Source organism: Mustela erminea, chromosome 11, assembly GCF_009829155.1.
Source record: "Mustela erminea isolate mMusErm1 chromosome 11, mMusErm1.Pri, whole genome shotgun sequence".
NCBI classification, from domain to species: domain Eukaryota; kingdom Metazoa; phylum Chordata; class Mammalia; order Carnivora; family Mustelidae; genus Mustela; species Mustela erminea.
This window is the reverse complement of record NC_045624.1, coordinates 84,484,264-84,509,830: the sequence shown is the minus strand read 5'-3', so window position 1 is coordinate 84,509,830 and position 25,567 is coordinate 84,484,264. Positions and strand designations below refer to the sequence as shown.

At 35.9% G+C, this 25,567-nt stretch overlaps 1 protein-coding gene across 7 annotated transcripts in view; it reads left to right on the top strand.

The window, feature by feature from the left end:
- PHTF2 (putative homeodomain transcription factor 2) overlaps positions 1 to 22,265 on the top strand; it is a 120,376-nt gene extending 98,111 nt beyond the window's left edge. For 6 of the 7 annotated variants that reach the window (XM_032304074.1, XM_032304072.1, XM_032304073.1 and 3 more), the window contains 8 exons: positions 6,279 to 6,407; positions 7,829 to 8,101; positions 8,311 to 8,442; positions 11,726 to 11,812; positions 14,442 to 14,597; positions 15,787 to 15,882; positions 19,070 to 19,195; positions 19,828 to 22,265. In XM_032304074.1, coding sequence (XP_032159965.1) covers positions 6,279 to 6,407; positions 7,829 to 8,101; positions 8,311 to 8,442; positions 11,726 to 11,812; positions 14,442 to 14,597; positions 15,787 to 15,882; positions 19,070 to 19,195; positions 19,828 to 19,848 — 1,020 coding nt within the window. In that variant the 3' untranslated portion in view covers positions 19,849 to 22,265. Of the gene's footprint in view, positions 1 to 6,278; positions 6,541 to 7,828; positions 8,102 to 8,310; positions 8,443 to 11,725; positions 11,813 to 14,441; positions 14,598 to 15,786; positions 15,883 to 19,069; positions 19,196 to 19,827 lie in introns of those variants that run through there. The other variant, XM_032304077.1, reaches the window with a different exon arrangement.
- The last annotated feature ends 3,302 nt before the right edge of the window (positions 22,266 to 25,567 follow it).

Here is a 25,567-nt window from a genome sequence, read left to right as displayed (position 1 = left end):
TGTCCCACCAGTATCTCACATTTAACCAAACACCCCATCTTCCCTCATAAATCTGTTTTTCCTGTAGCTCTCAAAATCTTATTGAATAACCTCTTCATCCATCCACTCACCAGTCGGAAATCCATGGTCATTTAAAATTCTCACTCTTCCTCTTCTTTCTCTTATGTAACTTCTTATCAAATCCTAATAAAACCAACAACTAAGCTCTTAGAAAATTAAAGTAGGAGGGGAATTTACTTAACCTGCTAAAAGGTAGCTACCAAAGAACCTTCTAAAAACCTATCATATTTAATAATGAAATTTTAGGATTATTTCTATTAAATGCAGAAACATGTCAGAGATGCCCAATATCTCTGCTTTTTCTCTCACAAAATCCTACCAGTTATGTTTGTCTTTCTATCTGGTAGAACTTAGACTGATTTCAAGTCCACATTAAAGAGCAAAATGTCGAGCATAACTAAAACAATTTTGGAAACAACAGGGAGACTTCCCTTACTGGATATAAAAATTTACTTTAAAAGTATAGTAATTAATAAAGGTAGTATGGTATAGTTGTATGCTATGGTCTGAATGTCCAGCCTCTCCCACCTGTCAGTTCATATGGTGAAACCTAATGCCTAAGGTGATATTTGGAGATGGGGCTTTGGTTGGGGGTGATTAGGTCTTAAGGGTGGAGCGCCCAAGAGTAGGTTTAGTGCCCTAGTAAAGAGACCTCAGAGAGCTCCTTTGCCCCTTTGACCATGTGAGGCTACAGCAAAAAGAGGGTAGTCTTTGAACCAGGAAGTGGGATCTCATCACCAAATCTGCTGGCACTTTGATCTTGAAGTTCCCAGCCTCCAGAACTGTGAGAAATAGACATCTGTTGTTTCTAAGCCACCCAGTCCATGGTAAATGGAGTTTTATAAGTCCAAGCAGACCCAAGGCAGTATGTAAACAAATAGACCATGGGACAGAATAGAAAATCCTGAAGTAGTACATGTCTACATGGGTTCCTCTAATATATGACGTAAGTGACATTATGACCAGTGGGGAAAGGATGGACTCTTCAGTATATAGTTGTAGGTCAGATGATTACACAAAAATATATTCCAGATAGTTCCTAAATGTGAAGAAGCACATGTTAAATATTTACAAGAAAATATAGGAGAAAAATCTGTTACTCTTGATAAGAAAAGAATATTGTATTTTATTTCATTTTATATTTTAGACAGAGAGGGTGAGCGGCAGGTGGAGTGACAGAGGGAAAGAGAGAAAGAGAGTCCCAAGCAGGCTCCACGCTCAACACAGATCCCAGTGTAAGGGCTTGATCTCACAATCCTGAGATCATGACCTGAGCCGGAACCAAGTGTTGGTTGCTTATCCGACTGAGCCAGCCAGGCACCCAAAGAGAAGAATTTTTTTTTTTTTTTTAAGAGAAGAATTTTTTAAAGAAGATACAAAAAACTCAAGCAAATATAAAAAATGAAGAGATTGATAAATTTGAATATCCTAAAATTTAAAAATCTGGACTACAAATTAAGCCATAATCATTGTTAAAAGATAGGGAAATAGAATTGAGGGAATATTCTGGTTCCCATTCCCCGAGATGTGAGATATTTAAGTGTATGTGTACATAGGGGAAAACCAGGAGGGAAGGATTGAAGAGATACAGGAGAAGAAGTTCTTGAGTGAGGTTTCTTAAAGTGCAGGAGGGGAAGCATATCTAGGAAGTTTTGCCTTCGGTGAGTAGGAGAACACATCTGCTGCTGAGATAGGAGGAGGAGGAAGTGCACAGAGAAAGTTGGATGATTGAGGGTGCAGGAGGTCTGTTAACAATAAGTGAGATGATAGGATTGGGGGCTTGTAGATGGTGGTGAAGGCTTGAAGTTATCACTGGTGGGCAATGGAGAGTATGTGTGTGCATGTATTCAAGTCAGTGAACGCATTCCATATTGCTGAGGGTCTAGCTGGAATCTGAAACCAGGAATTTGTGGTTGCCAGTCCACACACTTGTGTGATGCTCTCTGGAATATAGTTGTGGTGATAAGTAATAGCAAACATTTAAAAAGTATTCACTGTCTGGCAGGCACTGTGCATAGTAATCTTGATGCGTTGTGTCACGTAATTCTCACAACCTATGACAATGCAATTATTTTGTATAGATTTATTTTGTAGATGAGAATCATTGAGAATGAGCTTGGAATTAAATAATGCGCCCAAAGTCACACAGTGTAGGTGCTCAATAAATAGTTGCTATTCAAGGCAGGAGAGGCCAAGAAATAATGGATATGGTAAGCATCTAGATGTGTTAGATTGAGAACGAAACAAAACCAAGAAAGGACTATAGATTGAAGGATGGGTGTGTTCATAAGTATTTTAGAATTGAAGTTTTGAGACACCCAGTAAGAGGAGCTGTGGTTGAAGACTCAGTTCAGAAGCTGAGCAGTTCAGTGTGTTGACAAGGTCTAGGTGGTGGCCATGGGAGTAGCTATAGGTCCCTGGATTTTAAGAAATGAAGAAAACAGTGAGCAATCCATGAGAATAGGGTGTTGGATGAGTCATCTGGGTATTCACCTACATCACTGAGCATAATAACTGGAATTGAAGTTTAGGAAAATGCCCGAGAGCTATTTTCCCAGCAATACCATAAAGAGGCGTAGAAGCAGGGACCATGTGTTCTTTTGCTTATTGTTGAATCACACAGTGCTTGGTACATAGTAGGTGTTTAAACAAAATTGGGTGAATGAATGAAAGGAAATACATTTTTTTAATGCATGCTATCAGAATAAATTGACCCTAAATCTCTCATACCACTCTGCTCCTTTTCTGATAAGATTTTTAATGCTCTAGTCTGCATATGAATTATAGTATCATAGGCTTACATTGCTTTTGTTTTTGGATTAAAGACTTGATTTTATACACATTATTCTCAGGCTTCTAAAAAATAACATCAATATTTTCAATTTTAATAATAGCCAGGTAATGGAAATTAGCTCCCTTTAATTAAAAGCTACCAGTTTTTTTCTTATTTGATTGAGGTCTATAATAGATTTGGAGGACCGTTTTCTGTCCACCATAAAGACTGAAAAATCCCTCCTTAGGAAGAAACAATGAGCATTTGAATCCATGTGTTCTAGTTAGGATGTTACCAAATTTGTAGTTTTGTTTTGTTTGGCAATAGTAACTGAAACATTTCTACAGCAGAAAATTTCTCTCCTCTAGTCATGGCTGAGTATATGATAAAATATGAGGCCATATTTAAGTGAAATTTATTTTTCAGTAGGCAAAGACAGATTTTAATGGGTACAGCTCCATTAAAGCAGTTGTTGTGGTGAATCTACTTAAAACACGCCACCATTTAATGTTAAGGTTTTTTTTTTTTTTAATATTTTATTTATTTATTTGACAGAGAGAAATCACAAGTAGATGGAGAGGCAGGCAGAGAGAGAGAGAGGGAAGCAGGCTCCCTGCTAAGCAGAGAGCCCGATGCGGGGCTCGATCCCAGGACCCTGAGATCATGACCCGAGCTGAAGGCAGTGGCTTAACCCACTGAGCCACCCAGGCGCCCCTAATGTTAAGGTTTTGAGGCAGTTCTGAATGAACACAGAGCAAAGCAGTTGAGCTTTTGAATGAGGATAAAGAACAGTCATTAAAAGAGTTCCACATTTTGGATTGAAAAACTTAATTGAGAAGAACCTATGTGATAAAATTATAAAATGGAATTATTTTCCCTGATGTTTTCCTTGAGCCTTTTTGAAAAAATGTTTCATGTAATGCTATTCATACACTGTAGGCAGTACATGTTTCAACAAGACTGCTATTTCAGAATATATTTCACACACAGAGATAAAGAGCTGGTTTTTTTGTTTTGTTTTGTTTTTGTTTTTCAATTAATTCTTTTTTAAATGTACCAGTTTCTGGTTGCTCTCTTTTCTCCTGCCTTCTGGCTTTCTACTAGAAGTAGGAAGATGGTATCAAATACTGGAGTAACTGCAAAAGCAGCTGGGCAAAATGAATACTTTTTGGAAAGAGGGTGAAGGACTTCTTGAATTCCTATTTCTCTCTCTAGATGGACCTTCTTGATATGCCTTGCTTCATGTAATTGGGAAGCCTTTAATTCACTGCTGACAGACTGAGAGTTTAAAAAAATTAGAAGCCTGTAAATCAGTGGTTAAAAACGTGCCTCTCAAACTGTACACCCTTACACTGTATACACTAAAAGACTATTCACTCTCTCCCACTTGGTCCTGGCTTTGTAGTTCCATTACATTTCATCATTAACTAGATTTCCTTGGAAAATTTGATACATATTTTGGTACAAATTACTTCTTTCCTAGCTAGAATATTGTGGAGTATTTGTGTAATTAAGTGGATAGGTAATAACTAGTATCTTACAGTTTTTAGGGCTCTCCAGTGGTGAAATATATGCTGTGATGGTTAATATATATTAAAATACTGTATCTTTGGAAAAAAGATAAATTTTTAGAGGAAACTTCTTCATAGTCAAATGAACTACATGTAAAAGAGTTTTACCAATAATATGTCTACTCACATTACATAAAGAAAATTAATGTATAAGTCAGAATGATAATTACTTTCCATATCTGTTTTCTTACATATTATTAACGTGTTTTTTTATATCTTAAGTCCAAATGAATCAATGCAGGGGCGCCTGGGTGGCTCAGTGGTTTGGGCTGCTGCCTTCGGCTCGGGTCATGATCTCAGGGTCCTGGGATCGAGCCCCGCATCGGGCTCCCTGCTCCGCAGGAAGCCTGCTTCCCTCTCTCTCTCTCTCTCTCTGCCTGCCTCTCTGCCTACTTGTGATCTCTGTCTGTCAAATAAATAAATAAAATCTTTAAAAAAAAAAAGAATCAATGCAGTTCTATTTTCCCTACAGGAAAATATTATATTCCTTAAGTTTTCAAAAACATATCTTTACCATATTTTAATCACATTTTTATTCTTCAGAGAATAAATATAAATAGATTCTTCTGTTCATTGTTAGAAGTTATTTTAGTGAAATACATTGTATAAATTAGTTAGCAATACTGTAATGTAAGTAGACTCATCCCATTTTGGGGGTCTATTTTTTTTTTTTCTTTTTTTAAAGATTTTATTTATTTATTTGACGGAGAGATCACAAGTAGGTAGGCGGGGGCTGGGAGGAGCAGGCTCCCTGCTGAGCAGAGAGGCCGATGCAGGTCTCGATCCCAGGACCCTGAGATTATGACCCGAGCTGAAGGCAAAGGCTTAACCTACTGAGCCTCCCAGTTGCCTCTGGGGTCTATTCTTTTAATGTTAACTTCTCTTATCAATATCTGATAATGTAAAGATTAGTGTATTAATTTTATTGCTATCTTTAATCTCCAACTATCCTATTTTTGAAGTTTTATTAATTTTTCTAAAGGTTTATTTTTAAGTTATCTCTGCACTCAAATGTGTGGCTCAAACCCATGACCCCCACATCAAGAGTCACACGCTTCATCTACTGAGCCAGCCAGCAGCCCTGCAGTTTTATTTTTTAAATTATAAAGCTAAAACAAACAAAACAACCCCCAAAGTTAAACATCTGATCCTTTTATTAAGGCTTTGAATTTTTCTTTTCTCTATTCTTGAAATGTTGAGAGATGCTTTATCCTTGGGAGGGTACTTCTAGTTCATGTGTTTCTATTTGCCATATTTCCTTGAAGGGAAAAAAAGTTAAACTGATTCTTTGGGAATTGCTAGATTAAAATATCAGAAAAGTAATTAAATCAAATACTGAGGCTGAGGTGTAAGGGAGAGTCTTTTGCAGGATGAGATTGTATCACCATTTAGTCTTTCAAAGAGGTTAAGTCGTACCTGTCATGTGCTTTTGTATTGAATGATCATAAGCTGGAGAGTCAGTAATATGAACAAACTGGTATCCATTTGTCTTGGAACATTAGTATATTAGTAGCTATGTGAATAGATTGACAACTGAGTGCTTTTGCTGACTCATTTTACAGGATTTTTGAACAGTAGCTTGCCTAATACCTGTTATAGGACGTTCCTAACTTACACATTTTTTATAACTGTGTAATTTCATATGCCGACTGCTCAATGTATATGCTAATCAATATTAAGACAGAATTTTAGTATCTCTGATACTGGGTGTGTGTAGATAAACATATACCCATGTTAAGATATATATATATGTTCTATTTATAAAATATGATATATGTATTCACCAGTATGTTTTTTTAGTGTCATTTATTTATGGATTCACTTATTTCTTTTTTTACTCATGGGTTCACTTACTTCTGTTTATTTTTTCGTAGAGTCATTTGCCCTGGCTCCATAGTTCCCACCCGGGATTAGAAAAAATCAGTGCTATCGTATGGGAAGGCAATGACTGTAAGAAAGCAGACATGTCTGTGCTTGAAATCAGCGGAATGATAATGAACAGAGTGAGTTTTTAAATTCTGTCCTTTTAGTTCAAGAATAAGAGAGCGATTATTAATATATTAAATAATTACTAGGAGGTTGTATTTACAACTTACCTCATTTCTTCAACCTGAAAAAGACTGTTATTTGTATTTGGCGTTGTGATTTAAATGGTGATTTATCACCAAACTACTGTCATCTGTTGCTGTTTTCATTCTTCTAACGAAGAGTAGATGGTACAGTCTAAAATTTTCTTCTTTTATGTTATTCTTTCTTTGCTTTCCATGGGTCAAACTGAGGAGCTGCTACATACACAAGTGTTGATGAAGGCTTATTTTCTCCTGTATCATTCCTCCTGCTTCATTTATTTATGAGTACACCAAAAGTTCAAAATAGAATATTTGTCTTCATACTTGCTTGCTCACTTAAATATATAGAAGTAATGCAGCTAGTGCTATAAAAATCTTGAGTAGTTTGTGGAGGTAGAGTACAAAAACTATGGGTTTTAATTTGCATTTCTTTTAAATTGTGTCTTTTATCAGATCATCACAGTTTTTACATTTTAAAAAATTCCTCTGGACAGCTAGTCATGATTTAACTTGCAATTCTAAATTTCGTATCTGTTGCATGAGAACTATGATGCATTCTTTCTGAAGGACAGAAATTAAAGTAACTGCTCTAGAAATTGATCTCCTTCCTATTACTTGTGCAGAAGTCTCTGGAGATTTGGATCTAGTTGGTTTTCCATACCTTAACTGCCTGTGAACCAGCAGGTCATTTACAGAATGTATAATATGATGATAAAAGTTAGCTGGTATTTAAGATCCCTCATAGTCCTACCAGTCTTATATTTCCCATTATTTAATTTCCACTTAACTTTTCTATAATTCTCTTTTCCCCCCCTTTCTTAGGCCCCCCCCCCCATACTCTTATCTTCTAAAAAGGTTTTAGAGTTTAAGGAGATATCCATTTGTATTTTGAGCTATTTGAAGAAAAAAACAAATTGCAAATTTATCAAATAAGTAGAATCCTTCATTTTTCTTTTTATGAATTGAGCTTAAGTAGATGTGAGATCTTCTCATTCTTTTTAATATTAAAGTGTCTATGAATATTTCTAACTTTTGAAATAATTAGGTACATAGAATTTTTTTTCCAGATCTAGGTAAGACCAACATAGTTTATCCTTTTGCAACTATTTAATGAATTAGAAATCTGATAATGAGCTATTTTTAAAAAATGAAGACATAATGACTTACAGTTTCCCTGTAGTGTGCTCTCCAAACATTGAGTCAATTTAAATTTCATTATTTGTGTATTAAAACTCATATATTTTAACAAAATGTTTCATATGGCTGTAAATAAAATAATGCTTGATAGGAGCTCATTTTACTATAGATGAGATTTATGCATCTTTTTTTTTCTTTTTTTCTCTCTCTCTATAAAGGTGAACAGCCATATACCAGGAATAGGATACCAGATTTTTGGAAATGCAATCTCTCTAATCCTGGGTTTAACTCCATTTGTTTTCCGACTCTCCCAAGCTACAGACTTGGAACAACTCACAGCACATTCTGCTTCAGAACTTTATGTGATTGCATTTGGTTCTAATGAAGATGTCATAGTTCTTTCTATGGTTATAATAAGTTTTGTGGTTCGTGTGTCTCTTGTGTGGATTTTCTTTTTTTTGCTCTGTGTAGCAGAAAGAACTTACAAACAGGTGGGTATAATACAGAATTCTGAATAGAGAATATTTTATCCTTTTAATATTTAAAGAATTCCTGAAATATTTTAGTATTTCATTAAATCATTTTGATCTGCTAATTATTTTCCTGTTTTGTTTTTGTAGTACTTGAAACATATTTTGTAAATTTTTGTTTTTCTGTGGTAATCTACTTGAAAATTAATACATATCCTAATCTTTTTTAGCGATTACTTTTTGCAAAACTCTTTGGACACTTAACATCAGCAAGGAGGGCTCGAAAATCTGAGGTTCCTCATTTCCGTTTGAAGAAAGTACAGAATATAAAAATGTGGCTATCTCTCCGGTCCTATCTTAAGGTAGAATGATGGTGATAAAAGTTCTCTTAGCATGCTTACTCCCTATGACAGTTTTAGTCTTTTTGTCAGTATGCATGTATATCTAAATGTATAGTCACCTGTGTACTAACATCGTGCTATGTGGCTGTACTTAGTGTTCTTTTCATTCCATATACAGAAACCCAAAATCGGTGTTTAACTGATTCTTTCTAGTAAAATACCTGAGGTCTAAAAGGCTTAAATACATTTTAGGTAGATTATTCAAGATCAGATCCTAAATATATCTTTTTTTAAAAAATTTATTTCTTAATCGAAGCATAGTTAACACACAATGTTACATTAGTATCAGGTGTACAACATAGTGATTCACCTTCTTTCTATGTTACGCTATTCCTACCACCAAGTGTGGCTACATCTGTCATCATACAACACTATTACAATACTATCAACCGGGGCACCTCCGTGGCTCAGTGGGTTAAAGCCTCTGCCTTCAGCTCAGGTCATGATCCCAGAGTCCTGGGATCAAGCCCCACATCGAGCTCTCTGCTCGGCAGCGAGCCTGCTTCCTCCTCTCTGCCTGCCTCTCTGCCTCCTTGTGATCTCTGTCTGTCAAATAAATGAATAAAATCTTTTAAAAAATTATTAAAAAATTAAAAAAAAATACCATCAACTGTATTCCCTAATCTCTGCCGTCTATTCCTGGGACTTATTCATTTCATACTGGGAAGCTGTACCTCCCACTCTCCTGTACCCATTTTGACCATCCTCTTACCCGCCTTCCCTCGGTCAACCATCAGTTTGTTCATTTGTATTTATAGGTATGATTCTACTTTTTGCTTTTATCCATATGTTTTGTTTGTTTAGGTGTCACATCTTTTTTTTTTTAAATCTCACCAACTTCTACTCATTAAAAAGCTTAAAGATTTTGTTTGTACCTAGAATGATTATCAGAAACCAGCAGAGGGAGCCCACTGCTTAAAAAAAGAATTTTTAAAAACTAATCAATGAGTAGCCTCCCTGAAGTGGCCTATTACTATTAGCTTGTAAAACATTTTATTTTATAAAATAAAAAATATTAGCTTGTAAGTTAAGCCATTCTTTTCATGCTGTTCTTTTCCTTTAATCTTTTAGAATAACTTCCCTAATTATGGAATTAAGATATAAAATGCAGGAGGGAAATGGGAAACATCTAAATTAGGTTTAGGAAAGCACTTCTGAGGATTATTTCTTTGCTGCATTAAGACACAGTGATTTTCATTATTCATGGAGTAATCAGATCTTAAATAAAGTTGACCCAAAGACCAGAAACCCTCTGATATACCTAGATCTTTACCTTTTTTTGAAGTAACAATGAAAGAAGTAAAAAACAAACAAACAAAAACTTTGCACTATTTGTCTAACCTTCTATTTAAAAAATTCGCCATTCTGTTCATTGATTTAACTTGTTAGTCTCCACTGGGAAATGCTAAAAATTGGCTTTCATTATTTTGCTCACTGTGGCTTTTCTATAGTTTGGAGGGATAAATACCATCTTTGTTATGTAGCTTAGTAAGAAGCCACCTGGAATTCCTCATTATCAACCTTAAGGAGGTCTTGCATTCTTTTGTATATTGTTTTGTTTTATTCAGTAAGCATTTATTTATTGTTAACCATGTAATATCCACTACTCAGAACACGAAAGTCTGCGTAGCTTTAGGAGCTTATATTTCAGTGAGGGAGACACGTAACCCTAGACCTAGGAATTATCCTTGGTAGTTACTTCCCTCTCTTACATTTCCAACATCCAGCTTACCACCATTTCCCACCTTTTCTACTTCCAAAATATACCTTGGGTCCATTTGATGAAGTTCTAGAATATAGGCGAAGTTCTGTGGGGTGAGGTTTGGAGCTGATGACCAAGAAAATTCTTGAGAGATCTTTGGTGCAAAATGGTGGTATATTAAAGCCCGGGGACAGAACCTGAGGGCAGGAAGAGCTGCTGCCCCCAGGGTTGTGAGGGGTAGCAGGTTCTGTACCATGGGGGTGGGGGAAGTAGGGAAGAGGGAGGTTTCGGTAGAACTTTCTTATGCTAAAGAGAACCTACAAGATACCGGAGGCCTTGCCATGGCCAAGGTCGTTCTGCCCTTTTTAGCAAGCTATTAAGATAGTTGGGCGATTCCTAAAGAATGTCATAATATGTCCCACCCAGGAGTGGGGGTGGGGGTAGGTTGCTGGGTGTCAGCTTTTGCTTCGTCTTCAGCCAGCCTTTCCTTATCACATTTGCTTCTCTTTGTTTTCCTATCCCCCCACCAACTGAAACTGTCAATTATCTGCGTTGGGCTGCTGTAGTTGCCTGTTTCTTTGGCCTCCCTGAATTCAGGTTCCCTCCTTCCAGTACATTCCTCAGCCTGCCACCAGCGATCTTTTCAAAATGTGGATTTTGTCGTATAATTCTTAAAAACTCCTTGGAGTTTCTCCGTAGCTCTTAAGCTGAAGAGCAAAATCTGATTAGGGCCTATAGTGCCCTTCATGACCTAGCTCTTGAGGATAGCCTCTCTCTCGTTTGATTTTGAAACATTTTCCCCTCTCCATTCCAGCCATATTAGACTGCTTCAGTTCTGTAATTGCAATATCATTTTTCCTGTTTCATGCTCTTGCACTTGCCCGGCCTTCTGCCAGGAACACTGCCATGTGCCATCGTGCCCTGGCACCTTATTTTGGCGTAAATACCACTTTATCAGGGAGATCTTCCTAAGCTATCTTCCTAACTTGATTAAGAGTTAGGAGTGTGAGCTGGGAAAGATCTCCCTAAGGAAGTGATACTTACACCAAATTTCCTACCAGTTTTCTCAAAGCATCCTTTACCTTTACTTTAATAGCACTCATTACAATTGATCGCATAGATCTGTGGTTATAAGCTTGATGTCTGGCTCTCGGCTAGTTCCTATGAAGGTAAGGACCAGGTCTGTTTTGTTCTCTGCTGTATTTCCAGTACCTGACACAGGGCCTCATTCTGAGCAGGTGCTCAAGAAACATTTGTTGAATAAATGATTAGTGTTTGACAAAATATTTGGAATGAAATGAAATGAAAAATGTGGAAATTATGCCAAGAATTCCATGCTATGTGTTCACCGTCTTCACTGTATTGCAAATTCTCAGGAAATAGTAACACTTTGTAATTAAAATTCATCTGACAAATTAGGTATATTTTCGACACTAAGTTACGATCAACTTGCAGGTATGGATCAGCACTCTAATTGAAAGCATGGAATTAGCTGCTAATTAGTAAATATATTTAAAAGTGTTTTCCCTTTTTTTCCCCCAGCGTCGAGGTCCTCAGCGATCAGTTGATGTAATAGTTTCATCTGCTTTCTTGTTGACTATATCAGTTGTGTTTATCTGTTGTGCCCAGGTGAGTTGACTTGCCCAATGTGTAAAAATTAGATAATCACAGCTCTAATTATTTAGCTCCATAATAATACACAACCAAAGTAATAATACTTATAAGCCTAGTTGTACAGGTTTTAAAATTGACTTTTTGCCGTTCATCTTTTTTTCAGTAGAATGAGTAAATGGGTCTGTTTATCTCTGTGTCGTGAACAGTGGCTGGCATATTCTCAGATTTCTGTTGATTGAATATATAGTAATTAGTTTTTATCCACTATTCACTTGGTTATCTTTACCTCCCAAAACAAACTTACGAGTAACTAGAATTATGAGATTGTTTCAGACTGTTTTTATGAATCTCTGCTTTATTCACATTTAGTATTAATTCTTTCATTTTTTATCTGGATTGTCACTGTGACTTGACTGCCTCAGGCTCTGAAAAAGAACTCTCATTGTCCAAGATTAGTCAGGAAGCACAAAAATATCTCAGGCTATTCTAGGTTATAAAATTAAACTTCCATTTCAAGTAATATGACATACTAGATTATCTGAAGGTTCTTATGCTTTAAAGCACTATATAATGCTGGGGGGAGGAAAAACCTCAGCTTTTTAATATACATATATAAACTTTTTAGTATACATATTACATACATACCTGAGTTTATAAGACAGTAAGATGCCAAACATGAAGATAAAATTTAAAAACAGAGTAATTAAGTATATGGGTTAATCCTGTGGCAGCCCTTGGATAAAGTGAGGTACGTTGTCAATCTTAGTATCTTAGAGACTTGAGATTTTATGCCCAGAGAAGACAGAAGATGAGGCCTCAGCCTGCATACCTCCTTATACATGCTACCCCTTTAAAGGACTACAGTCTCAGTGAAAATGTAGAATAAGAAAAACAGCATGCTCTCCAGCACAGGAGGACAATAAGAAAGTTCATCTGACTCTCTGCCTGGACTGACAAGAGTGGGGCGGGGGATAAGTCTCTCCTCTAAGAATAAACCCTCTAAGGTTCAGGGTTTAAATTGTACATTACATGTCTTGTCCTATAACCTCTGTGTCAAGAAGTTAATATGAAAAGTGGTCCTAGGTTCCTGGATACATGGCAGAAGCAAAACCAAGAATAGAGAATACATATTCATTTCAGACACAAGGACAGTTTATAAAACTTTCCCATGTACCTGTACAAAAGTAATTCTCAGCTCAGACCATATAGGCCACTTGATCTAACTAACGCAGTTACAGTAGGAAGCAATGACAGCAGCAAGAAAACTCATGCAGTTGGAAATTTTGAAACATACAAATAATAAATATTGAAAAAGAAAAAGAGTATATTTAACCATAAGCTATTGGCACAGTTGAGAAGCTTTTTTTAAAGAATGCTAATATAAGGGGCACCTGGGTGGCTTAGTGGGTTAAGCCTCAGCCTTCGGCTCAGGTCACGATCCTGGGATCGAGCCCTGTAGGCACTCTGCTCAGCGAGGAGTCTGCTTCCTCCTCTCTCTCTCTGCCTCTCTGCCTACTTGTGATCTGTCAAATAAATAAATAAAATCTTTAGGAAAAAAAAGAATGCTAATATAAGTTAACTTTATATCATTAAAGTGGAAAGCTTAGGTGGACAATTTTGTACATATGCATAATTTATTAAAACTGATTCAAAACATAATTGAAAATCTGAGGAGAACTATAACTATAAAGCAGCAGTGATTCAGTTAAAAATTTGCCACCAACAAAAATCCTCTAGACCCATGTGGTTTCACAGTTGAATTTTGCTAATTATTCAAATAAACAGCTAATTCTATTTTTTTAAAGATTTTATTTATATGAGAGAGAGCACAAGCAGAGGGGAGGAACAGAGGGAGAAGCAGAGTCCCTGCTGAGCAGGGAGCCTGATGTGGGACTGGATCCCATAACCCTGAGTTCTTGACCTGAGCCGAAAGCAGATGCTTAATGACTGAGCCACCCAGGTGCCCCTTAACAGCTAATTCTAATCCTACACAAAACCTCTAAGAATAGAAAAAAAGGAATATTCCCCAACTAATTTTAGGTAACTAATGGAATCTTGGTACCAGTTGATTAGAGAGAAAGTACGAAAATGGAAAACTATGAACTAATTTTCCTTGTTAATGTCAATGCAAAAGACTAGCAAGATGAAGCCAGCAACTTAATAACAATAAATATGCCATGACCAGTATAGTTTATCCCCGGAATGCAAAGACTTTCAACTTGGAAAATCCCTGAATCCGGTTTGAGCTCCTTTAGTTGATTTAAAGGAGGAGAAAACATCTGATCATCTCAACAGATGCAGAAAACAAATTGGTGAATTTCAGTGGACATTCATAATACTGACAAGTACTGTTCTTAATCTGATAAAGTATATTTTTCAAATATTAGAGCAGACTTTGTTCATATGATATTTATTACCTTATGGGTATTTACTTTAAATTAGGAATAAGACACTTACCCTCTTCAGTCATGGGTTTTGATTATGTTTTATGTGTTTGAAATATTCCATAATAAATGTGGTATGTTTTTAAAATGTACTACTACATTCATGATTCATTTGTATGAAACAAAATGTTACTTCCTTTTGAAAAGAAATTGTTTGAATCATATTGCTGCTTCCTGTTGCCTTTTTCATACACTTTTAGTTGCTTCATGTGCACGAGATCTTCCTTGATTGTCACTACAATTGGGAGCTAGTAATCTGGTGCATCTCGTTAACGCTTTTTCTCCTAAGATTTGTTACCCTTGGATCAGAAACAAGTAAAAAATATAGCAATACCTCAATATTACTTACTGAACAGGTGAGAATGCATGTTTATTCTCTTACAAGTTAATGTCTATAATCTACATATTAAACTACAAATTTTTTCATTTACTTCAAGTTTTTTAGGAACCTATTGTTAGATTGCATTTGTGTACAAAGCAAAACTTGAAGTTTGATAGAACACAAGCCTCATCTTCAGTGCTCCTGACTTGATGCAGATTTCAAATCTGATCTGCTGTTTTTCTGTTGCACTTTTATTTGACAAGAGGGAAGTACTATTTATAGAAATGATGAATTTTAAACCATTAGTGGAATATATTTGCTTTGCAGTGTGACACAGCCATATTTGAATAAGTATGACTTTTTATTCAATGGGAAGGGTAAAGCATAGTAGTTTTGATGGTTAACTTTATTTTGTGTGAATTTGTTTAACAGTTTCCTTACCATTTCATAGGAATTATTCAAAGAAACTTACAGCCAATGAAACCTTTTTTTAAAAATTTTTTTAATTTTTTATCAACATAGGATATATTTTTATCCCCAGAGGTACAGGTCTGTGAATTGTCAGGTTTACACACTTCACAGCATTCACCATAGCACATGCCCTCCCCAATGTCCATAACCCTACCCCTCTTCTCTCAACACCCCTCCCCCAGCAACCTTCAGTTTGTTTTGTGAGATTAAGAGTCACTTATGGTTTGTCTCCCTCCCAATCCCATCTTGTTTCATTTGTTCTTCTCCTACCTCCTTAACCCCCCATGTTGCAATGAAACCTTTTTTAGTACTTTTTTCAAGGATAGTTTGATTTTATAAAAATTGGTAACCCTGTTACAGGAGCTCAAAAGGAAAGGGGAAAGGAACAAACCAACCAACTGATTTCCTTTACTCCAGTTCTCACTCATTCTTTAGGTTGCTTTGGCTTTGGGACTAAAGTGTTTCACCTGTTATTAAGTAATGACATCTAGTTTGCCTTTCTTATGTCAGCTTTCATTATACTTGAAAAGTTTTAAAAAGTTCTTGACTTCTTATTATAAAATACCATGTTTATTGTAGGGAATTTGGGCTATACAGTACAGTATGAAGGAGAATATTAATGTCTTCTGTTATCTTAATCACCAGAGAACTGCTGTTAATATTTCAGTAACTATCTTTCAGTTGCTTTTAAAAATGAGTATCTGTTGTAATTTTAAGTATTTTTAAACTATTTTTTCCTTTTTTATAAAAAGATAAACCTCTACTTGAAAATGGAGAAGAAACCTAATAAAAAAGAGGAACTGACACTAGTGAATAATGTTTTAAAGCTGGCTACTAAACTGCTAAAGGTAAAAATAAATTGAAAATGGATATAATGTAGAATATGCTGTCTTGGCACTATATCTGAGTCTTCTGTGCAGATCCTACCTTGTGTTTCGTTTTTATGATTGTCCAGATTGTTTCCAAATTATATTTGACCACATTTATGCCATGAGTCACAGTAATCCAAATTTGAAATTTTAATAACTTTTTAAAAAATTGAGACTTTAGTAATGTCTGAAGTATTGTAGAGGTTGGCATCTTTAGAAATTTTGCCTCCTAGAACTTAAAATAGATTTCAAAAAGGAAGATTTTTTTTTTTAAGATTTTATTTATTTATTTCGCAGAGACAGGGAACACAAACAGGTTGAGTGGGAGAGGGAGAAGCAGGCCTTCCGCCAAGCAGGGACCTGTCGTGACCTGAGCCAAAGGCCGACGCCTAATGACTGAGCCACCCAGGCGCCCCTCAAAAAGGGAGAATTCAATGTTAACTTGGAAATTTTCTCATTTTGTATTTCTGAAAGCAGTCTTCTGCTTGGCCTGAGTTAGCTTAAAAAGTAGAAATACATATATAAATAAATATGTATTACCAGTAAACATTTGAATTTTTAGATCATTTCTTATAACCATTAAAAAGATTATAATTTCAAAATATCAGATTTCATAATAATAACTCCTTGGAGGTAATTTGATAAAATATTTTTAGCACTGCTTTGCAGTATTGGTAATGCTTTTCTCTCTTAAAAGAAAATGTCTTTTAAAATCTTAATTTTCATAGCAAATTGAATACAATTCTTAGAGATGTTTGTAAGTGTTCAGAGAATGGTACAAAATTAGCTGTGTCTCAGTGCTACGATTATTTCTTCAGTCAGGTAAAAAGTCTTAATGGGCTCTACTGCCTCACAGCATACCCTAAGCCTGGACAAGGTTCTGAAGAGGTGGGTGGGCTTGTTGGTGTCTCTGTGGGCGGTGTCTTCAGAGTGTAGGCACTGTGCCAGGCAGGATGGGACTTAGGAGCGGCTTCAGTCCCAGAGTAGAGAAATAGGAGATAACTAAAGTACAAAGCACAACAATATGATCCTTTTTGATCACACAGAGTTGTACATAGTCTTCTACTCAGAAACTAAGGACTTAATATCGATTGTTCCCTCTCTCTCCCACTTCACTGCCAAGAAATTTTGAGGTGCATTGATTCAACCTCTCAAATAGCTTCCAGTACATCCCCACTTCCCTGTCAGCTCTGCGCTTGGTCTGACCCTCATTGTCTCTCACTTGAGCTCTGATCTATTGAACCCTCAAGGCCTTCCTGTTTCTAGTCTCCCGCCTCTCCAACCTGTCCTCCACATTGCTTCCCCTCTGCCAGCGATCTTCCTCACCTGCACAGCGCATGCACTTCTACCCTAGTTAAATTTGCTGGTGCCAGTCTGTCAGTCCAGTCTGCACCAAGAATGACCCTTACCTCAGTAACTGGTTTTACAAATTTGAAGGACTTCTTTCTGTGCACTCAGGCTCTAAAATGTTAAGCAACCTGTAGCGATTCAAAGGAGCCATGTTCTCATGTGTCTTATGGAATGCCTGTTATCTCTTCCCACGAAGTTTTAGAAACACCTTCCTCTAGGGCCTGTACCTCTTATATACCCATCTTCAGGGAGAGACTCACAGTTGAATTGTTTATTTGCATATCTGTTAGACTATAAGGTCCTTGAGCTCAGGAACTGAATCCTAATTTCCCAGAGCCTAACACAGGGCCTGTCATATAACTTTAAATCTGAGAATCAATACATCATTTCTTATAGGAGGCATCAAGACTGAGTGTTCCTAGTCCAGACACTTTTCAAGTGGGCTCTAGAAAACATGGTTGTTTCTAACTGGGTTTAAAATTTAGCCTTCTATATGAATTCATTGTTGGACTACAGATCTGCTTAGGAAAGAACCATAATCCCAGTCTAAACTTTTCTGGGATTTTACAGTAATTACATTTTTTCAAGTTAATTGAATTATCCCTTCTACCAGTCAGTGGTGATTTTTGTCGTCAAGATAATGTACTGATCTTTTTCATCAGGATATTTTCTTTTACAGTGTTTAATGTACACAATGCCAGTTTTTTGTTTTTTGTTTTTTTTTAACTCATGTTCATTATTTTTGTTAAATATGAGATTCAGGATCACATTTGTTTAAAAGAGCTTCCACATATGTATTTGTATATGTATTTTATTATAAGGCACACAAAATAATTTTAAAAGGGAAGACGGTGAAAGATTGAGATTCTGGGAATCTTAAGTATCAAAACTTTCCTTCCTATATGTAACTTTCCTTTATTACAAAACACTTTTCTAAAAACGTACTATAGGTCCCAGCCATGAAACCATATTTTGTCAGTAGTTGATCAAGCTGTTTTGGGAGAGCGCTTCCATGGAACAGTGCGTTTAATTTCCAGAATAAATGTTGAATTGCAGAAAGAAAGAAAAAAATTTCAAGGTGAACTGCCTTCGAGTTTTAACAAAAAATGGCACTTGAACAAAGACCACATGTTAGATGTTAGAAACTCATGGGGCATCCTATATTTTAGCAGTGGCCCAGAATAAGAAATGCTTTTTGACTGATCTCTTCCAATAAACTCATAATAATAAAGCATATTAAATCTTTGAATCAGTCAGTTCTTATATTCAAAAAGTAATTGTTGGGGCACCTTGGTAGCTCAGTGGGTTAAAGCCTCTGCCTTCAGCTCAGGTCATGATCCCAGGGTCCTGGGATTGAACCCCGCATTGGGATCTCTGCTCAGCGGGGAGCCTGCTTCCCTTCCTCTCTCTCTGCCTATTTGTGATCTCTGTCTGTCAAATAAATAAATAAAAATCTTTAAAAGAAAAAAAAGATACTGTTCTCCTCCATGTTCTCTTCTTATCTTAGAAAATGTTTTCAAACCTCTTGATAGCTGCTAAACTAGTACTTTACTAGTCATTCTTTTGAGACAGAAATTAGAGTTATAAATTTAGGTTATAGAGTTCTTTTAATGAAAATCACTTCTAAAAACAAACAAAACCCACGAGGTGTACTACTTCTTTCAAGTTTAATCAAGTTTATCCTTTCTAAAAGTACCCATAATTTGAAACTGTTTTTTGAAAGTGTTTTTTGAAAATTCTCTATTTTGCCCTGAATTTGTTTAACTGATAATTCTTAATGAGTTTTCAAGCTCATGGATTTTTTTTCTCCTGCTAGGAATTGGACAGTCCCTTTAGATTATATGGGCTTACAATGAATCCACTGCTTTATAACATCACCCAGGTTGTCATCCTGTCCGCCGTCTCTGGTGTTATCAGTGACTTGCTTGGATTTAATTTAAAGGTAAGCCCTTCCTAGTGCTTTTTTATTTCATAGTGCCCTGTTATATTTTGTGACATTTATTTTACCCTATCACTCTTTTGAGATCTCCTGTGTGCAGTGATGAAGTCGTTTTGATAATACTGTACAAAGAGAATGAATAATATTCTTGGTTTATAATGCTGATGGAACTCCTAATTTGGAACAGTGTTCCTACAAATAGAACTCTTTTATGGAATAAGTAAAAGGATTTATTTTTACTTATGTAATCCGAATCTAATTTAAGTGATAAAAAAGGAAAAGAAGAGCCCTATTTCTTTTTTTAGCCAAAAGTGATATTATCTATTACATAGCCATGCATACATCCTCCAACATACACACAGCTCCTAGTGAATAAGGTGTAGATTATTCATATTAAACCAGAAGTATGTATATACTGCTACTTCCCAGTAAAAGAAAGCAGGGGAAATCTGACTTTAACTTTTTTATTTTAAGGTGAAATCTTCTTTAAAACACAGGGATAAGGAGTTTAAAATAGTAGAGCCTGCCCTTGTTTATGAATGAAATTTAGATAAAAGCATTATGTGATGTAATTTAGTAAGTTGCAGTACTAAAACTGACGCTAATGGTTACTACTTCTATTATTTTTTCACTAGCTGTGGAAGATTAAATCATGACAATTCAGAGAAAAGAAGATGTAGCCTCTTTTCCAGAATAAGAGTACCAACTAAGCTGCCTGAAAGCAGTCACTGACTCTTTGCTTCAGGAGTCTCAGCTGGGAAATCGAAGTGTTTACATCAGACTGTCTTGTGCAATTCTTATATTTATTTTACTTGTTCATTGTTTTTTTACATTTATTTTAGTCTTTATATTTTATTTTTAGCATTGATGTCCTTAGTTGTTGTTGCAAGGGTGATAAAACTGATATCCAGATACTTGAGATCCTGGTAATTGTTCATAAATAATTGACAAAATAACAAAATGTGAGACTCAAAGCCATTGCTAAGTACTGTTTGTCCATCGATGCCGTGAACTTGCCTTACTTGAGGAAAACGTCTTTAACATTGGAATATTGCATTGGATTCATCTAAACACAGAAAGTATGTTCTTTGGTAAATCAAGATCCAGTCAGGGTTCTTTTGAATTATTTTGGAACAATGCCAGGATCTACACTGATTAAGCTGCAGTTATGCACCCTTCAGTATTAATATATATGGTATTACATAACAGGTCAACAAGTGCTCTTTGATGATAAAACTCTTAATAGAGCAATAATTGTAAATGGTTACCATACTGTAAGATATTTTGATAAAAATTAACTAGTAATAATTGTATTTATTTGAAACACTGGGCTGTTTGCACAGCTCCAACTGTGCATGCTCAAAATGTGCACTTTTTAAAATTGTTACTTTTAAATGCGTATCTTTATATGGGATATGTTATAGTGTACTAGGGCATGATCTGGTATCCTTTTGAGTGAGGTATACACTCATCTCACAAGTGAAGTGCCTATTGATATTACTAAAGTACATTATGTTTACTCAAGTAAAATAATTTTTCCCCATGGTACACTATAGTGTATACACACTCAAATGAACAACTTAAGAATAAGGTTAAGAACCAGTAGAATATTCCTCTGATTGCTAGTTATAAAACTATATCCAGATTTTCAGAAAAGAGCTTCAGTTTGCAAATTCTATCCTCTAAACTTAACCTGGTGCATCCCCCTCACCCTCAATTTTATAAGGGCTATTTTAGATGCTTTTAACCTGGAAAGTTACCTACTCCCGCACCTCCACCCCCGCCACACACACACATGCAATTTGCCAAGTGTCCAAATGAGAATTTATCATGTTGGCATGTTAGGTAAGTAGGGCGAATATGATGGTATCTTACATTAGGCCTTGATTTTAAGTTGTTATATTTGTACAATCAAGAATATATTAGGAATTACATGAAACATGAAATGTTTTTGCAGGTTTTGTTTTTTTTTTAAACTGGGTATCTAGTTTCTAAAACAAAGAATTTATTTGAAACAGTATAGAATTTTCTTGGTGCAAGGTGTATCATGTTGAATATCCTCACATTTTTTTTACCATGTTTTAGGGAATTTAAAATAATTAATTGTAAATGATTTATTTGATTGGTGCAGTTTTAATCCCCAAGTCATAATCTTAAGATCAGGAATGTGTAGAGAACAGAGCCATGTCATAATATCACTTTGCTCTTACCATTCCTTTTTGATCAGCCTCAATTCAGCCTCATTGTGCAGTGTATTTTCTTTGTGTAAAAAACAACAAAAGCAATTTGTTTTACTTTCCTATGTTCTCATATGTTTAATAATGACCAAAGTGCATTCTGAGTTTTTTCAAGGAATGTATTACTGGAGCTTTAAGAACATACTTATTTTCTCATGTGATAATTAGGCTTTGTTTGATATGTTTCTTCTTCCTCTATTGTCTAATATTGAGGTTGTTTTTAGGAATTATATTTTATAAACTTTTTCAGAATAAGGTACATACCTATACAGAACTTAACATTTTGCACAGAATATATCAAATATATTTTGAAAAAAAAAGTACAGCATGAGTTCTGTTAGGAATAAAAGATAAAACTATTGTATCTCACAAAAAAAAAACTTATTTCAGAATGGAAATATTTTTGAGAAAGGTAGCTGAGTATACTGATGTAGGAAAATGCTTGTTTTGGATTGAAGTTCATTTTAACTTAAGAGTTGGGAGTTGATTTGTTGAGTACAGTATACCTCTCAACAACCTATAAATAATATGAATTATGTCACTAATGTGGGCAGCAGAATACCAAAAGGAAAAAAGTTATTTTAAGCAATTTCAAAACATTAATGGAACTGTTTTCAAAGCAGAAATATTGACATTTGCTGCCTTTAAGAATACCATGAATGTAAGAAATGGAAAGAAATTGTAACATATCACATAATATAGAAAAGGCAGTTCAAAGATAGAATTGTGGCAGATGTTGTGTGTTAACTGTTGTTTCTTTGCCACATGTGTTGTATTTGAAAGTTTGAACAGCAAGTTTAAAATAAAATATTCTATGCTGACAGTGTTAAACTGGAGGTGTTTCCTGTTTGTTTGTTTTTCTCATTTTTAATTCATATGCATTTCTGTGGTAATTTTTTATTTGCTATAGCATGAACTTTAGTTATAACTCTTAGATTTCAAGGGACTGGAAATAAATTCTTTTAAAATCCCTGACATTTAAAATTTTGTTATGATTCTTAACAGGGAAGAGTAATACACATGCAGGTCTTTATCACCAAAATGCTATGATATCATTAATTTTTTTTTTTTTTTGCTTGTTTGTTTGTATTTAAATACAGAAAACTGGCTGTGGCCTGGGATATTAAAACTCATTGTCAGAAGGATAGTGGGTTTTAAACTGTTTTAATCAAACAGTTTTGCCACATGAGTTCAGCATGAGAGATCATGGCCAAAAATAAGATGGGTAAGCATTCTAATATTTCTATTACCTAATTGGTACAAGTGTTAATAGGATTTTAATAAATCAGGGACTATTAATTCAAGTGTACTTTCAAACTTACTTAAGCTTAGAACTGGCTCTTTTAATGAATCTCCTTTCCGACTACAAAATGGAGCACATGACTAGCAACTCCTTGAATTGCTATATCACTCAGAACACTAATACTCCCACCTTTTTTCATTCACAAATGCTTATCAATAGCACTGGTTCCCTCTCAGAGCTCAGCTCCTGGGGATGAGACTGTGGATCTAGGAGACAGTATATTTTCAAAAAAAGATATTCTCCAAATAATTTGGAAAATTTGTCTCACCTGTCAGTCCTCACTACCATGAGAATTACTACCTTAAGATCAGGAATTCCATGAGATTTTACCTATATTCCTAGCACATAAAATGCTAGGAATATATAAAAAATCTCAGTCTGTTTACTAAATGAATGAATAAATGAATGACCTGAGTTAAATAGAACCTTAGACACCACTTAGTCCAAAGTTCTTATTTTACCAGATAAAAACACAGACCACAGAAGAGGTTAAGAATCTTGCCCAGGGTTGCTCTAGTTAGGTAATGATAGAACCCACAATCTCTTTTATTCTCTTTGAAAGTATATTCTGTAGAGACAGGAGGATGGTGCAATAGGAGGACCTTAGGCTCTCCTCATCCCGTGAAACAGTGATCTGGAGCACACAGTGGGGAGACCATTTGCTTTTCTCAGAACATATCCCAGAGTGGCAGTATTCATGAAGACACGTTTTCGGGAACAAAGGAGCTGGCCAGTACCATTTTCCCTCCCCTGCCCCTTAGCATAAACATAGAGCTACCTGTGGAAAGCAGCACAGTGTAGACAGTGGCTACCTAACTTCCTTGTGGTAAGCCGCATCCGCCTGCACTCTGGTGGAACTGCCCTTCTTAGTTACAGTTACCTCAGTCCCAGCATGGTGGGCCCCTTCCTAGAAAACTAGCACAAATTCATGCCCACCCTACTCCCAACCAGTGAGTTTGGCAGGGCCTCATTTTTGGTGGAGGTGGTGACAGGTCTCATTTCACAAGCAGACCAGAGCACGCCTAATTAAAACTCACCACATTCTGGCCAAGGACCAAACGCTGCCCACAGGCAAGGAGAGCCTCTGCAAATGACTGGCCTGAAGGATAGAACAGCGAAAACACCATAACAGAGAGGACATAGCACACACTGGGGATACTCCCTGAAGTGACAGGCCCTGGACGTTACCATGATCTCTTCTTCATAACAATACTACTTTCAGAAGCAGGAGACAACTGGCTTTCCTAGCACAAAGAAGCAGGTGGAGACTTAGACAAAATGAGAAGACAGAAGAATTTATCCCAAGTGAAAGAACAAGATAAGCCCATGGCCAGAGAGCTAAGTGAAAACAGACACAAGTAATATGCCTGATGAAGAATTTAAAGGAATGATCATAAGGGAAATCACTGGACTTGAGAAAAGAATGGAAGGCATCTGTGAGACCCTCACTGCAGAGATAGAGTTAAAAAAGAATCAGAGATAAAGAGTGCAATAAATGAGATTAGAAACATACCTGGTGCAATGAACAGTGGGTTAGAAGAAGCAGAGGAAGGAATGACCTAGAAGAGAAAGTAATGGAAAGCAATGAAGCTGAATGAAAGAGAGAATGAATTATGCAGCACGAGAATAGATTTAGGGAATTCAGTGGGTCCATCAAACATAATAACATTTTTATTATAGGAGTCCCAGAAGAAAAACAGAGAAAGGGGGCAGAAAATTTACCTGAAGAAATAATAGCTGAAAACTTCCCTAATCTGGGGAAGGAAAAAGATATCTAGATCCAGGAGGCACAGAGAATTCCCATCAAAATCAGCAAAAGCAGGCCCACACCGAGACAGACTATAATTAAATTTACAAAATACAGTGATAAAGAAAAAAATCTTAAAAGCAGCAAGACAAAAGAATTCAGTCACTTACAGGGGAAAACCCATAAAGATAGAGGAGATTTTTTTAGCAGAAACTTTGCAAGCCAGAAGAGAATGGTATAATATATTCAAAATGCTGAGTGGGGAAAATCTGCAGCCAAGAATACTCTATCCAGCAAGGCTATCATTCAGAATGAAAGGAGAGATAGAGTTTTCCAGACAAAAGCTAAAGGAATTCATGATTACTAAACCAACCCTAGAAAAAATATTAAAGGAGACTCTTGAAGTGGATAGGAGAGACCAAAAATGACAGTATGAAGATAGTGAACACAAAAGCAGTAAAAATATTTCTGTAAAAAATCATTCAGGAACACACACACATAAAGAGATACAAAATGTATTAACATACACCTAAAACATGGGGAGGAGAGGAGAAAAGAATGAGTTCAAACTTAAATGATTCCCAACTATATATATAGACTATTGTATGAAAAAAGGTTACATATAAACCTAATGGTTAAACATATATCAAAAACCACTAATGTGCAAAGAATAAAGAGAAAGAAATCCAAGTATATCAGTAAAGAAAATCAAAGCATGAAAGAAAGACAAAGGATCAGAGAAAATCTCCAGAGACAACCACAAAACACGTAATAAAATGGCAATAAATACGTATCTATCAATAATTTTCTTTGATTATAAATGGACTAAATGCTCCAATCAAAAAGCATGTCATAACAGATTTTTTGAAAATGAGACTCATTTTTTTTAAAGATTTTATTTATTTATTTGACAGAGATCACAAATAGGCAGAGAGGCAGGCAGAGAGAGAAAGGGGGGAAACAGGTTCCCCGCTGAGCAGGGAGCCCGATGTGGGGCTCAATCCCAGGACCCTGGGATCATAACCTGAACCGAAGGCAGAGGCTTTACCCCAGTGAGTCACCCAGGCACCCCCGAGACTCATTTTAAA